This window comes from Crocuta crocuta, unplaced genomic scaffold, assembly GCF_008692635.1.
Source record: "Crocuta crocuta isolate KB4526 unplaced genomic scaffold, BGI_CrCroc_1.0 scaffold149, whole genome shotgun sequence".
NCBI lineage: Eukaryota > Metazoa > Chordata > Mammalia > Carnivora > Hyaenidae > Crocuta > Crocuta crocuta.
The window spans coordinates 4035427-4047971 of NW_027551561.1; the positions used below are offsets into that span (position 1 = coordinate 4035427).

At 51.5% G+C, this 12545-nt stretch overlaps 2 protein-coding genes across 2 annotated transcripts in view; one reads left to right on the forward strand and one right to left on the reverse strand.

Annotated features, from left to right (window-relative positions):
* Nucleotides 1–1172, forward strand: part of CORO6 (coronin 6) — an 8687-nt gene extending 7515 nt beyond the window's left edge. The window contains exon 12 of the mRNA XM_077749836.1: nt 1025–1172. Within this exon, the coding sequence (XP_077605962.1) occupies nt 1025–1172 (148 nt within the window). The remainder of the gene's footprint in view (nt 1–1024) is intronic.
* Nucleotides 1173–1242: 70 nt separating this feature from the next.
* The window catches only part of ANKRD13B (ankyrin repeat domain 13B), an 18201-nt gene continuing 6898 nt past the window's right edge, over nt 1243–12545 (reverse strand). The window contains exons 2-14 of the mRNA XM_077749837.1: nt 6713–6848; nt 6454–6578; nt 6322–6367; nt 5360–5711; nt 5217–5283; nt 4060–4141; nt 3254–3318; nt 2899–3029; nt 2613–2770; nt 2324–2476; nt 2093–2256; nt 1940–2016; nt 1243–1441 (exon numbers count right to left, since the gene is read on the reverse strand). Of these exons, the coding sequence (XP_077605963.1) occupies nt 1243–1441; nt 1940–2016; nt 2093–2256; nt 2324–2476; nt 2613–2770; nt 2899–3029; nt 3254–3318; nt 4060–4141; nt 5217–5283; nt 5360–5711; nt 6322–6367; nt 6454–6578; nt 6713–6848 (1755 nt within the window). The remainder of the gene's footprint in view (nt 1442–1939; nt 2017–2092; nt 2257–2323; nt 2477–2612; nt 2771–2898; nt 3030–3253; nt 3319–4059; nt 4142–5216; nt 5284–5359; nt 5712–6321; nt 6368–6453; nt 6579–6712; nt 6849–12545) is intronic.

Consider the following 12545-nt stretch of genomic DNA (forward strand, 5'->3'; position numbering starts at 1 on the left):
CACGCCACTGCCCCCAGCCTTCTGCTGTGGCCTTGACTCTAGGAGGAAAACAAGACGTACTGAATGAAATATTTTACTAAGTGCTCAGTCTGTGCCTCCTGCATGGGTGGGGGTGAGGGGAGCGAGACCCCAGCCTCTGCAAATGCTGTCCCCAGGCTTGTGGGGCAGGGGGTGCTGACAAACGCTCAGGACCCACCAGGCATTCTTTTACCTCAAAACCCTCCCCACACTGGGGTTCAGAAAGAATCCCCGACCCGTAGGTGGGCGTTCTTCCCTAGTAAAGCCAGCTAGGAAAAGCCTCGGGTTTGAAGCCTCTTTTATTTGTGCCTCAGAGTCAGTCTGGTGCCCCTGGCATCAGGGAAGGAGGTGAGAGGAACAGTTTCTCTTTGTTCTTTTCTTCCATCCCTTTTGTGTCCCTACGGAGCCTCACTGGCTGAGCCAGAAGGCCAGCCTGAGAAGGCGGACAAGGGTGTGCGGTGGGCCCCTGCCCCTAGCGGGGTCTGTGCTTCTCTGGGTGGGTGGGGTGGGGCAGGGGAGAGCCGGGGGTTAGCACCATTGGATGAAGGGCTTGAGAGTCAGCCCCTGGGTGGGGGCAGGTGGGACACACGACCACAGAGGGCTAGCAGCAGCTGGTGGGAAGGGGTGGGTGGTAGTGCCAGGGCCCTGACCGGTAAGAGGGCTCCGGGGTGCACCTGCCCATAAGCGGGGCCGGGGGACAGGCTCTAGTGCTTGCCCCCAGCCCAAATATGCCCCCCATTTGCCAAGACATCATGAAGGAACCAGGCCTTGCCCAGGGCGGGGGGCCACTTTGGGCACCCTCCCTGATCACAAAAAGCGCGCCTTGGGGATGGGGACTCCAACCTCTGGCCGCCCTAGGAGAAACCGGGACCACCCTGAGACCCGGGAGGGGTGTGGGAGGGGGGACTGGGGAAGCCGGGCACCCCGCTAAGTGCACTTGACGCTGAAATGCCGGGGTGGCGGAGGAGCTGGGCCCTTGACGTGCTGGTTTGTGTCTGGGACAAAGCAGCACAGCACGTGGGGAGCTCAGCTGCCCCCCAGGGGTGAAGAGCGGAGATGCAAAGGCTTCACGGACAGTGTCCTACAGTGGGTTCTGTGAGCAGAAAAGGAGGACCGGCCAGAAGGAGCAAGGGATGGGGACGGTGCTCCTCTAAGGAACCGGCTCCCCCTCAGGACGGCCCGGCCCCCTCGGACAATTCTGAGCCCAGGACAGAGTGATGGGCGTCAGGATACAGCAAAGCAGGGGGAGGGGGCCNGCTCCTCCTGCTCCTGCGCCGACAGCTCCATGGCCAGCCGCAGCTGCTCGTCGTAGCTCCGGAACACATGGCCGCCCGGGCCGGGGCGCGGGTTGGGCCGCGGGCTGGGCATCGACGCCAGGGCCGCTGGGGGCGCAGGCTGGCGCTGCGGCGTGGGCGGGGCGCTCCTGGGGGCGGGTAAGATACGTGGAGGGCTCCGGAGCGCACCTGCCCGTAAGCGGGGCCAGGAGACAGCGTGGAGGCCCCCCGGACTGAGTCGGGCTCGCGGCCCGCCAGTGGGAGCGATGAATCCTGCATCACACCGCGCTGGCTCCCACCCAGGTGGGACAAATCTCAGCCCCTACAAGGCCCATGCTCCCAGCTGACGGTGGACCAGCGCAAGGGCATGCCTCTTCTACAACCCTAGCCCCGACATCCTGCCTGGTAAGGGTCTGAAGGCCTTTGAGGCCTGTCCCCTTGCTCCCCGTACTGCTCAGAGTGAGGAAAGGGAGTGGGGTGGGGGTAGAAGCCTTCCGGATACCAGCAGGGGCCCAACAGAGGGCACCATGGTGTCCTGGGGCCAAGATGAGCTAGCTGCCCAGCCAGCAGTATCCTCACCCGCTGGGACAGGGCACTAAGAGTTGTTTCCGGAGAGGGAGGGCAGGTCAGGGCTGGCGGGCACTGACCTGTCCTGTCGGCGAGTGTCGTAGGACATGGGGTGAGTGCCGGGTTTGCTGTTGGTTAGCGCTTCCCAGATAGTGACCTGGAGGGAGGGACGTGGGCCACTCAGCCAGGGTGGCGCCGCAGGCCGGCAGGGCGGCGCAGCGGCAGGGACGCACCTGGTCATACTCACTGCCCGCCTCAAGCAGGCTCTGCTGGATGGCGAACTGCAGCAGGTCATCGTCGTCATCGCGGGTGGCCGCCTCTCGCTGGCCGCCCAGCACACTGTAGCCGCGCGGAGCCTCGAACAACGCGGGGGAGATCTCGCAGCCGCGGCAGGAGGCTGAGGGCGCCAGGCAGGGCGTCAGAGCCGGGGACCCACCCTCCCGGCCCCCGCCCCGCAAGNTCACTCGCGGAACTGGAGCTGCTGACGCTGGAGGAATCGCTGCCTGGGGAAGGGGTCTCGCTGCTGGGGCTGCCTCGCACCGATGGCACTGGCTCGTCACAGCCATTGAGGTTCCCGAAGGTGATGCGAGCGTTGAGGATGTGGAAGATTGGGATTTCTGAGGATGAAGCAACGGTCAGGTGCCACCGCCCACCTTCTCACACCTTAGGCACCCCCAATCTTTACCTCATCGAAGCCCTCCCCCTCCCCCCCCAATACACAGCGGCTGAAGGGAAATGGGGGTGGGGTCTCACCGATCTTGACAGGAAAACCAGGGGGCAGGCGCAGGGTAATGAAATCCCGGAGCTTGGCGAAAAGCGCATTGCTGACAGCCATGAGGTCAATGATGGGGGCCACCTGCTCACACAGGGACAGGGGATGCTCCTCACACAGCCACAGCTTGGCCTTGAACCTGCCCCCCACAGATCCCAAGGGGTGAGGGACACAGTAGAAGCCATGGCCTCTCAGTGCATTCTGGAGACCTCACCCAGCCCTGCCCTACCCTCCCCGCCCCTCCCCAGCACCAGCAGGGGGCCTCACTTCTGTGTCTTGGTGGTCAGTTCCATGGGGCGGCCCATGTCCCGGTTGCCAAGCTCAAAGTTGGGGTTGAAGTATTCTTCTGCAGTGATGGCAGTGGGGTTGGCCTGGCTCAGAGTCTGAGTGATCAGGGTCTGTACCACATGAGGAGGTGCCCATGAGCCTCAGTCTCTGATGCCAGGCCAGCCATTTGGTATCACGGGCCCCAGAGCTATCCCCCCTGCCACTGTGGAGCTGACACGGCCTCGCGCATTGTGGAAAGTAGTTCCACACAGGCCATGCTAGGCAGGACGCCTCCCAGGCCTCCTGAGCCACATCCACACCCTTCCACACAAGGGCACCCCTGGCACACACTCACCCCATTTTGGGGGCCCCCATGCTGCTCAGCAATTCCCAGGAAGGACTGCAGAGGTGTCTTACAGCCTACAAGAAATGTGGCATCTCAGAGGACACTGCAACCCTCAGAATTGACAGCACCCGCAACCTAAGGAGGAGGCTGGTCTCTGGCAGGTAGGGAGGATTACTCACCCACACCAAACTCTCAGGCACCTTCATCTGAAGGTGCCTGAGGACTCACTCCAAAGGCCAGGGGCAAGGAACACTACAAGCACAGTGGGAATAAAAGGAGGCCTGGGGCTCAGGAGAAACTTCCAAGTGTCTGGGCTGGTGACACTGGCAAAAAATACGTGCCTTTGGCGAGCAGTTTTAGGGGACACGTGTATGTGTGTGTGTTCCTTCAGGCACTTCCATCTTAATTACCTTATTTTGTTCCCCTGTGAGGTAGGAATGGTCTTTCTACCTTAGGTTGACTAACCAGTGCCCAGAGAATCAGTGACAGGCCCCCTGACGTTCTGCTTACAGTCTGGAATGGCCGATAAATAGCATAGGTGACATGTCCACTCCCATGTCCAAGGCAGACATCAGTTACCAGTTGTAGTCCTTCCCACTGAGCCCAGATGTTGCCTTAGACTCTTCCTAGCTGCACTCCAGATAGTCACTCCCAATTATTAGCACTTGGCACTTGAATTGAAACCTGTTTGCGTGAATAAACTATCCTGGCTTTTGCTGGGATGTCACAGGGAATGCTGATGGAGGTATTCAAGTGGGAGCCGCTTCCTTCCGCCGCCCTTCCGCCCCTCTCCCATTCCACCTCTGCTTCATTACCTTTGACCTTGCCCTTGTGCTGTTCTGAAAGATGCTCTGTCCGTGTCCGGGTGATGAGCTCCACATTGGATGCCCCATATACCTGGCGACAGATGAGGAAAGGGCTCAAAGACAATTCTGGTACCATATCCCCAGCCCCCAAGGGCCTTATGAACACTTCCTGCAACCAAGGGTCCATTGTGGGATGGGGGGGGTGGCTCTTTGCTCCCGTCTCCCAGCCTTTGTAAATCTCTGAAGTCATTCATCCATTCTGTTATTCATTCAACAAACATCTTGTGAGGAGCCTTTATGTGCCAGGCACTGAGGCAGGCATCAGGGATACAGTGGTGAACGAGCACTACTACAGACAATCCCCATCGTTTGGAGGCTTACACATTTGAAGAGATGAGGAAACGGGCAGTTATAGTGTGATTCACGCTCCAGTGGAGGGAGCACAGGGCTATGGGAACGAAAAGCAAAGGCCGCAATGCAGCCTGCAGGGCCAGGGAAGGCTTCCAGGAGGACACAGTGCAGAGCCTGGCAGTATTTGTTAGTCCTTCCCTCACCGGCGGCCCCACGTGGCCCCACAAGGGTGAGGTAGGGGTCCCAGCGTAACCAACACAGTATTCTTAAGGGTAAAGGCCTGGCTTTGTCAGGCAGCCAAGGTCTACACCTTGGCTTTGTCACCTGTAGCCGGGTGACCCTGTACAGGTCATGGAACCACTCCAAGCCTGCTTCCTCCTCGGAGAATGGGCCAATACCCTACCCCACAGAGGGCTCCTGTTGAAAAGGCTCAATAAACATCTATAAAATGGGAATAGTAATAGCCCCCACCCAGAAAGGGTATTGGGATTAAATGAGTATTGTGTGCATGTGTGTGTACATGCATACTCTCTCTCTCTCTCTCTCTCTCTCTCTCTCACACACACACACACACACACACACACACACACACATACACACAAAAAACATCAGAACAGAGCCTCGAACACAAGTAGAGTAAGTACTCGATAAACTCGGGCCATTCTCATCAGTTGCCTCTTAGTCTAGTGCCCTTCCCTCCTAGCTGCACTGCCTCTGCACCTCCAAGGCTGAGAAAGAGTGGTCAGGAGCCCTCTGCCCAGGGCGCTGCAGGCAAGAGTCTGGCAGGTTCTGGCACCAGGGAGCGGCGGCCTCACCTTGGCTTCATACCCATTCACCATCTCTGTCTTCTCGCTGCGCCAGCCCAGGATGCCAGTCTTGTTCCTGGGGAAGCAGAGTGGGCCAGGTGAGGAACACCCCAGCAGCCTGGCTCTAGGCTACGAGGGCTGCGCCCACTCACCTCTCAAAGGAGATGTTCTTGGTGTCGAGCTGCGTGGTGACGACGGGTGCGGTGAGCCGGCTCAGCACCTGCTCCTCGGTGGGCTGGGCAGCAGCCAGCAGCAGCTCACGGTCCTGCCCAGCCAGTGCCAGAGTCTCCGTGTACACCACCCGGCGGTCATGGTCGATCTCCATGACCACAGCGCTTGNCACCTCCTGCCCTGCCTGACCTTGGCCCCTGAAGACGAAGCTGCGGTTCCCTCGCTGCCACGTCATGTGGTCAAAGCCCAAGAGCGTGGTATCTACCCGCAGGTTTTGTCCACTCTTCCACACTTTGTAGGTGTCACTAGGGCAGATCTTGGACACCAAGGGCACTAGGTGGAAGAAAAGGTCAGAAGTGGCTTCAATTTGCCTGGTCCACCCAACCTGGGCTACCTCAGGGCATAGGGGTCAGGGTCAGTGGTGTGGCTGGGAAAGGATAGCAGAACCAGCCCCTCTCCAAACTCCCCCCTCGTGAATGGCGACCAGTCACTCAGATGGAAGCAACCTGAAGTCAGAGATGGGCACATCTCAGCTGCTATCGAGTCCCTAGTAGCCACCATTTGTTAATTCACTCACTCAATCTTTCATCCAATCTCCCAACAAATATTTATTAAATCCCTACTGCGTACCAGGCACTGTTCTAGTCAATGAGGATACAACACTGGACATGCCCTCTTGGAGCTTACCTTCTGGCAACGGGTGACAAGTAACAAACAAATGAGCGAATCATTACAAAGTAAAGGAAATAATAATAATGGAATCAAGACAGTGTCTGAGGCAGTGTGGAAAAGCCTAGCCAAGGAGGTGGCACTGAGGTGGGAACTAAAAGATGACGAGGAGCCCCCGGAAGGGCTGTGGCAATAGAGCTCCAGGCAGGGGGGCAGCAGGTGCAGAAGCGCTATGTGGGAGAATGGCCAGAGAGGCCCCCTCCGGCCCCCTTACCCCAGCTAGTGAACTCCCATTTCATCTCCACGTAGAAGTCCTGGGCCTGGAGGGTGAAAAAGAGAATAGCTAGGCCTGTGCTAGAGACAGGGTTCAAGGGCATGGTGCGGAGGCTGAGAGGCTGGCCCTCACCTTGCGCAGCTTCTCCAGGAGTACGGGGATGCCCGCCAACCGTTTCACCACCCGCTGGTAGTCCCGGTACCGCAGCACCAGCTGCACTAGCTCCAGGTCCCGGGTACTCACAGCCTCCTGAAGCACTGGCAGGGGGGTGGGGCGGGGGGGAGAGACGCAAAGTCACAGGGCAGGTCCCTGCCTGGCGCCCCCCCTCCACTAACCAAGGGTGAGGATATGACGCTGTGGCTGTGGGGCTGGGGCGAGCAGGGGTGCCCACCTGTCCAGCCGCTGCGATTCTCCCTGCCCACATCTGCGCCGTGCGCCAGGAGCACACGGGCACACTCGAGGTGTCCCAGTGTGGTGGCCAGGTGCAGGGGGGTCCGCCCACGGGGATCCAGCTGCTCGATGTCCACCTGGAGAAGGAGGTGAAGACGTATCCCTGGTCACTTCTGAGGCAGCCCATCTGAACCCAACAGCCTCTAGGGAGGCAGCAATCACCTGGCCACCCTGTCTTGCCCACCTCACAGGGCAATGGAAAAGACAGACACAATGAGCTGGGGTCAGGGGGGTGAAAAGAGGCTTGCAGGACAGGGCAGGAAGTAGCCCTGAGAAAGGAGGGACTTTCCTCCTTTCCTGTCCCCTGACTGGGTTCACTCTTCCAAGGCCCAGTGGGCTGCCCATAGAGAATAAGCCCAGGGCTGAAGGGTGGTCAAGACAGGCTGTTAGCCAAGGAGGGCACTTGAAACTAGACTTATCCTACAGGCCCAAGACCACACTTTCAGGAAGGGCTATCAATTCAGATGACTGACATGATCACTGAGTGAGGTTTAACAAAGAGCTGCTGTAATACATTGATAGGAATGAAAGAAATGTCCTTTATATGTGGGACACTATGTATTAATACTTTTTTAAAAATACAAATCCTATTATTGTTTTGTGACTAGCCTGATTATATTGCATGAGATTTTGTTGTGTGATAAAAGCATGTTTGTTAAACTTAAATATTTAAATACATTTCAGGAGTCTAAGACCTCTAGCTAAACACAGTGAGCTGACCACTCCTCTTCTCCTTCCCCAAACTTGATTAAAATGCAAGAAAAGGGCTTCTATTACAACTATAGTGAGACAGCTGAAACCACCCTCCCATTATAGACACATAAAATACTTGCTTCAAAAATACACAAAATAATTGTTTTCAGTCATTAGGCAACAAGCAGTCCAGGGCTGTGATCCCTGAAGTAAGAGAAACAAACAAGGTAGGCTCTGATTGCCTAGATTTCTACCTGGAGGAATATTCCAGACAGCAATGCAGGGAGAGGAATCCCTAGCAGAGCATCATAGTCTTGCTGAGGAGTTGAGGAAACAGAGAGAGTTCAGGGAGGCTGAAGTAGCAAGAAGTTCCAAGACCGAGTTCCAGGAAGGAATGAGCTATGCAAACAAAGGGCTCCAGAAATCTGCATGGGATTCCTCTTTGTGGAATACCCAACCTCACCTATGTAGAGTGAAACTCAGCAATACTAGACAGAAGAGGAGCAATAAGCTGGTAAATTTCCAGCACTCATGTCTCAGGGCAGGGGGACATTCAAACTCCAACCAGCTAGAATAGAAGGTTCTAGAACGTCTTTGTTATTTGCACAGGATATTCAACAGAGACCCAAGAATGGTGATGCCTTCATAGTAGGGCTAACCTACCCCTAGAGAAAAGGCTCACCTAAACCCTAATAAAGATTAACAATAACCTCAAAGAGATCAAACTGATTTACAAGTAACTTAACTCAGTCTGTGAGAATGAAGCCTTACACTCTTTAAAGGAAGACAATAAAATCCAGATGCTTAACATTACAATGTTTGCAGTACTTAACATCCAGTTACAAATTACTAGAAAAAAAATATCAGACATGCAAGAAGTAGGAAAATATGACCCATAATGAGGAGAAAAATCATTTAACAGACACCCAGTCAGAAACGATAAAGATGATGAATGGTTCAATGTGCTCAAGAGTTGAAAGAAAAACATGAACACAATGTTCATGGGGAAAGAAATGAGAGATATGTACAATATCTGAAATGAAAAATTCATAGAATGTAATTTAGAATAGATTAGACAGGGCACCTGGGTGGCTCGGTCACTTGAGCATCAGACTTCGGCTCAGGTCATGACCTCACTGTTCATGGGTTTGAGCCCCACGTCGGGCTCTGTGCTGAGAGCTCAGAGCCTGGAGCCTGCTTCAAAGTCTGGGTCTCCCTCTCCCTCTGCCCCTCCCCTGCTGACACTGTCTCTCAAAACTAAGTAAAATGTTAAAAAAAGTTTAAGAAAAAAATAGATCAGACACTATATGGGCACCTGGGTGGCTCAGTCGGTTAAATGTCTGACTTCAGCTCAGGTCATGATCTCCTGGTTAGTGAGTTCAAGCCCCAAATTGGGCTCTGTGCTGACAGCTTGGAGCCTGGAGCTGGCTTTGGATTCTATGTCTTCCTCTCTCTCTGCCTTTCCCTTGCGCGCTCTCTCTCTCTCTCAAAAATGAAAAAACATTTTTTAAAAAGTTTTTAAAAAGAATTAAAAAAAATCAGTGAGCTTGAAGACATAACAATAGAACTATAGCACAGAGAATAGAAGTGGAACACAGAAGGGGGAAAAAGTCTGAAAAACATTCAAAGAGCCTCAACAATATGTGAGACAGTATAAGGCATTCTAACATATATGTAATTGGAGTCCCAGAGGCTAGGATAAGAAAGTGGGAGAAATGAGACCTTTAAAGAGATAACAGCTAAAAATTTTCCAAATGTGTTGTTTTAAAAAGAGCTACTGTAGGGAGTTGAATGGTGGTGTCCCCCCAAAATATATGTCTATACTCTAACCCCCAGAGCCTGTGAATGTGACCTTCTTTGGAACATGGGTCTTTGTGAGTGAAATTAAGGTAAGGATCTCAAGATGAGATCAGCCTGGATTATGTAAGTGGGCCCTAACTAAATCCAATGACCTGCCTTTGTAAGACATACAAAGGAGAGATCCGTGGAGAGAGGAGACATTCCATGTAAAGAAGAGGCAGAGACCGGAGTTATGCAGCCACAAGCCAAGAAATGCCTGGAGAACAAAAAGAAAAAAAAAAACAACTGCCTGGAGATACCAGAAGCTGGAAGAGGCAAGGAAGGATTCTCCCCTGAAGCCTCTGGAAGGCATGGAGCCCTGCTGACTCCTTGAGTTTGGGCTTTCAAACTCCAAAAGAATGAGAGAATAAAATTACCCAGTCTGTGGTATTTTCTGCACAAACTAACACAACGATAAACCCACAGAATCAAGAAACTCAACGAATCCCAAGCAAGACAAACACTAAGAAAACTATACCAAGGCCCATCATAATCAAGTGCTGAAAGCTAGTGATAAGAAAATCTTAAAATCATTTTGAGGGGTGCCTGGGTGGCTCAGTTGGTTGAGCGTCTGACTTCAGCTCAGGTCATGATCTTACCACTCGTGGGTTCGAGCCCCATATCGAGCTCACTGCTGTCAGTGTGGAGCCCACTTTGGATCTTCTGTCCCATCTCTCTGCCCCTCCCCTACTTGTGCGCGCGCTCTCTCTCTCTCTTTCTCACTCTCTCAAAAATAAATAAATCTTAAAGAAAAATAATAAAATCATTTTGAGAAATGAGACATACTATGTTTAGAAGAACAAGAAATACTGCATACTTGGCAACAGAAACCATGCAAGCTAGAAAACAATAGAATGAAATGTTTAAAGTGCTTGGGGAGTGGGGGACACAGGAAATGTTGACCTAGAATTCGACCTAGAAGTCTCTGTCCTGTGAAAAAATATCCTTCAAAAATGAAGGGGAAATGAGGACGGTTGTGGACAAACAAAAAAACTAAGAGAATTTATCACCAGAAGACATGCAAAAAATGTTAAAGGAAGCTATTCAAGTAGAAGGAAAATGTTAACTGATGGAAACTTAGATCTGTACAAAGGAATGAAGAGTGCCCCAAAAGGAAATTTGTGAGTAAGTATAAGAATGTCAGTAAAATATTTAAAACCCACAATGGTAAAGAGACAAGAGGCTAGCAGATGAGAAATGTTACCACATCTTTAGAACGTGGAAAGCGGCTGGGGCATTACAGCTGACTCAGCAGAGCAAGGGCACTAGAACCCAAGCNACACTGTCTCTCAAAACTAAGTAAAATGTTAAAAAAAGTTTAAGAAAAAAATAGATCAGACACTATATGGGCACCTGGGTGGCTCAGTCGGTTAAATGTCTGACTTCAGCTCAGGTCATGATCTCCTGGTTAGTGAGTTCAAGCCCCAAATTGGGCTCTGTGCTGACAGCTTGGAGCCTGGAGCTGGCTTTGGATTCTATGTCTTCCTCTCTCTCTGCCTTTCCCTTGCGCGCTCTCTCTCTCTCAAAAATAAACATTTTTTAAAAAGTTTTTAAAAAGAATTAAAAAAAATCAGTGAGCTTGAAGACATAACAATAGAACTATAGCACAGAGAATAGAAGTGGAACACAGAAGGGGGAAAAAGTCTGAAAAACATTCAAAGAGCCTCAACAATATGTGAGACAGTATAAGGCATTCTAACGTATATGTAATTGGAGTCCCAGAGGCTAGGATAAGAAAGTGGGAGAAATGAGACCTTTAAAGAGATAACAGCTAAAAATTTTCCAAATGTGTTGTTTTAAAAAGAGCTACTGTAGGGAGTTGAATGGTGGTGTCCCCCCAAAATATATGTCTATACTCTAACCCCCAGAGCCTGTGAATGTGACCTTCTTTGGAACATGGGTCTTTGTGAGTGAAATTAAGGTAAGGATCTCAAGATGAGATCAGCCTGGATTATGTAAGTGGGCCCTAACTAAATCCAATGACCTGCCTTTGTAAGACATACAAAGGAGAGATCCGTGGAGAGAGGAGACATTCCATGTAAAGAAGAGGCAGAGACCGGAGTTATGCAGCCACAAGCCAAGAAATGCCTGGAGAACAAAAAGAAAAAAAAAAACAACTGCCTGGAGATACCAGAAGCTGGAAGAGGCAAGGAAGGATTCTCCCCTGAAGCCTCTGGAAGGCATGGAGCCCTGCTGACTCCTTGAGTTTGGGCTTTCAAACTCCAAAAGAATGAGAGAATAAAATTACCCAGTCTGTGGTATTTTCTGCACAAACTAACACAACGATAAACCCACAGAATCAAGAAACTCAACGAATCCCAAGCAAGACAAACACTAAGAAAACTATACCAAGGCCCATCATAATCAAGTGCTGAAAGCTAGTGATAAGAAAATCTTAAAATCATTTTGAGGGGTGCCTGGGTGGCTCAGTTGGTTGAGCGTCTGACTTCAGCTCAGGTCATGATCTTACCACTCGTGGGTTCGAGCCCCATATCGAGCTCACTGCTGTCAGTGTGGAGCCCACTTTGGATCTTCTGTCCCATCTCTCTGCCCCTCCCCTACTTGTGCGCGCGCTCTCTCTCTCTCTTTCTCACTCTCTCAAAAATAAATAAATCTTAAAGAAAAATAATAAAATCATTTTGAGAAATGAGACATACTATGTTTAGAAGAACAAGAAATACTGCATACTTGGCAACAGAAACCATGCAAGCTAGAAAACAAGAGAATGAAATGTTTAAAGTGCTTGGGGAGTGGGGGACACTGGAAATGTTGACCTAGAATTCGACCTAGAAGTCTCTGTCCTGTGAAAAAATATCCTTCAAAAATGAAGGGGAAATGAGGACGGTTGTGGACAAACAAAAAAACTAAGAGAATTTATCACCAGAAGACATGCAAAAAATGTTAAAGGAAGCTATTCAAGTAGAAGGAAAATGTTAACTGATGGAAACTTAGATCTGTACAAAGGAATGAAGAGTGCCCCAAAAGGAAATTTGTGAGTAAGTATAAGAATGTCAGTAAAATATTTAAAACCCACAATGGTAAAGAGACAAGAGGCTAGCAGATGAGAAATGTTACCACATCTTTAGAACGTGGAAAGCGGCTGGGGCATTACAGCTGACTCAGCAGAGCAAGGGCACTAGAACCCAAGCACTCACATAGGGGAACCCCAGTGAGCGTCAAGCCAGACCACCCTTGAAATGTCCAGAACACAAAGGCAGTGGGAATGGCAGAGGTATGACAGG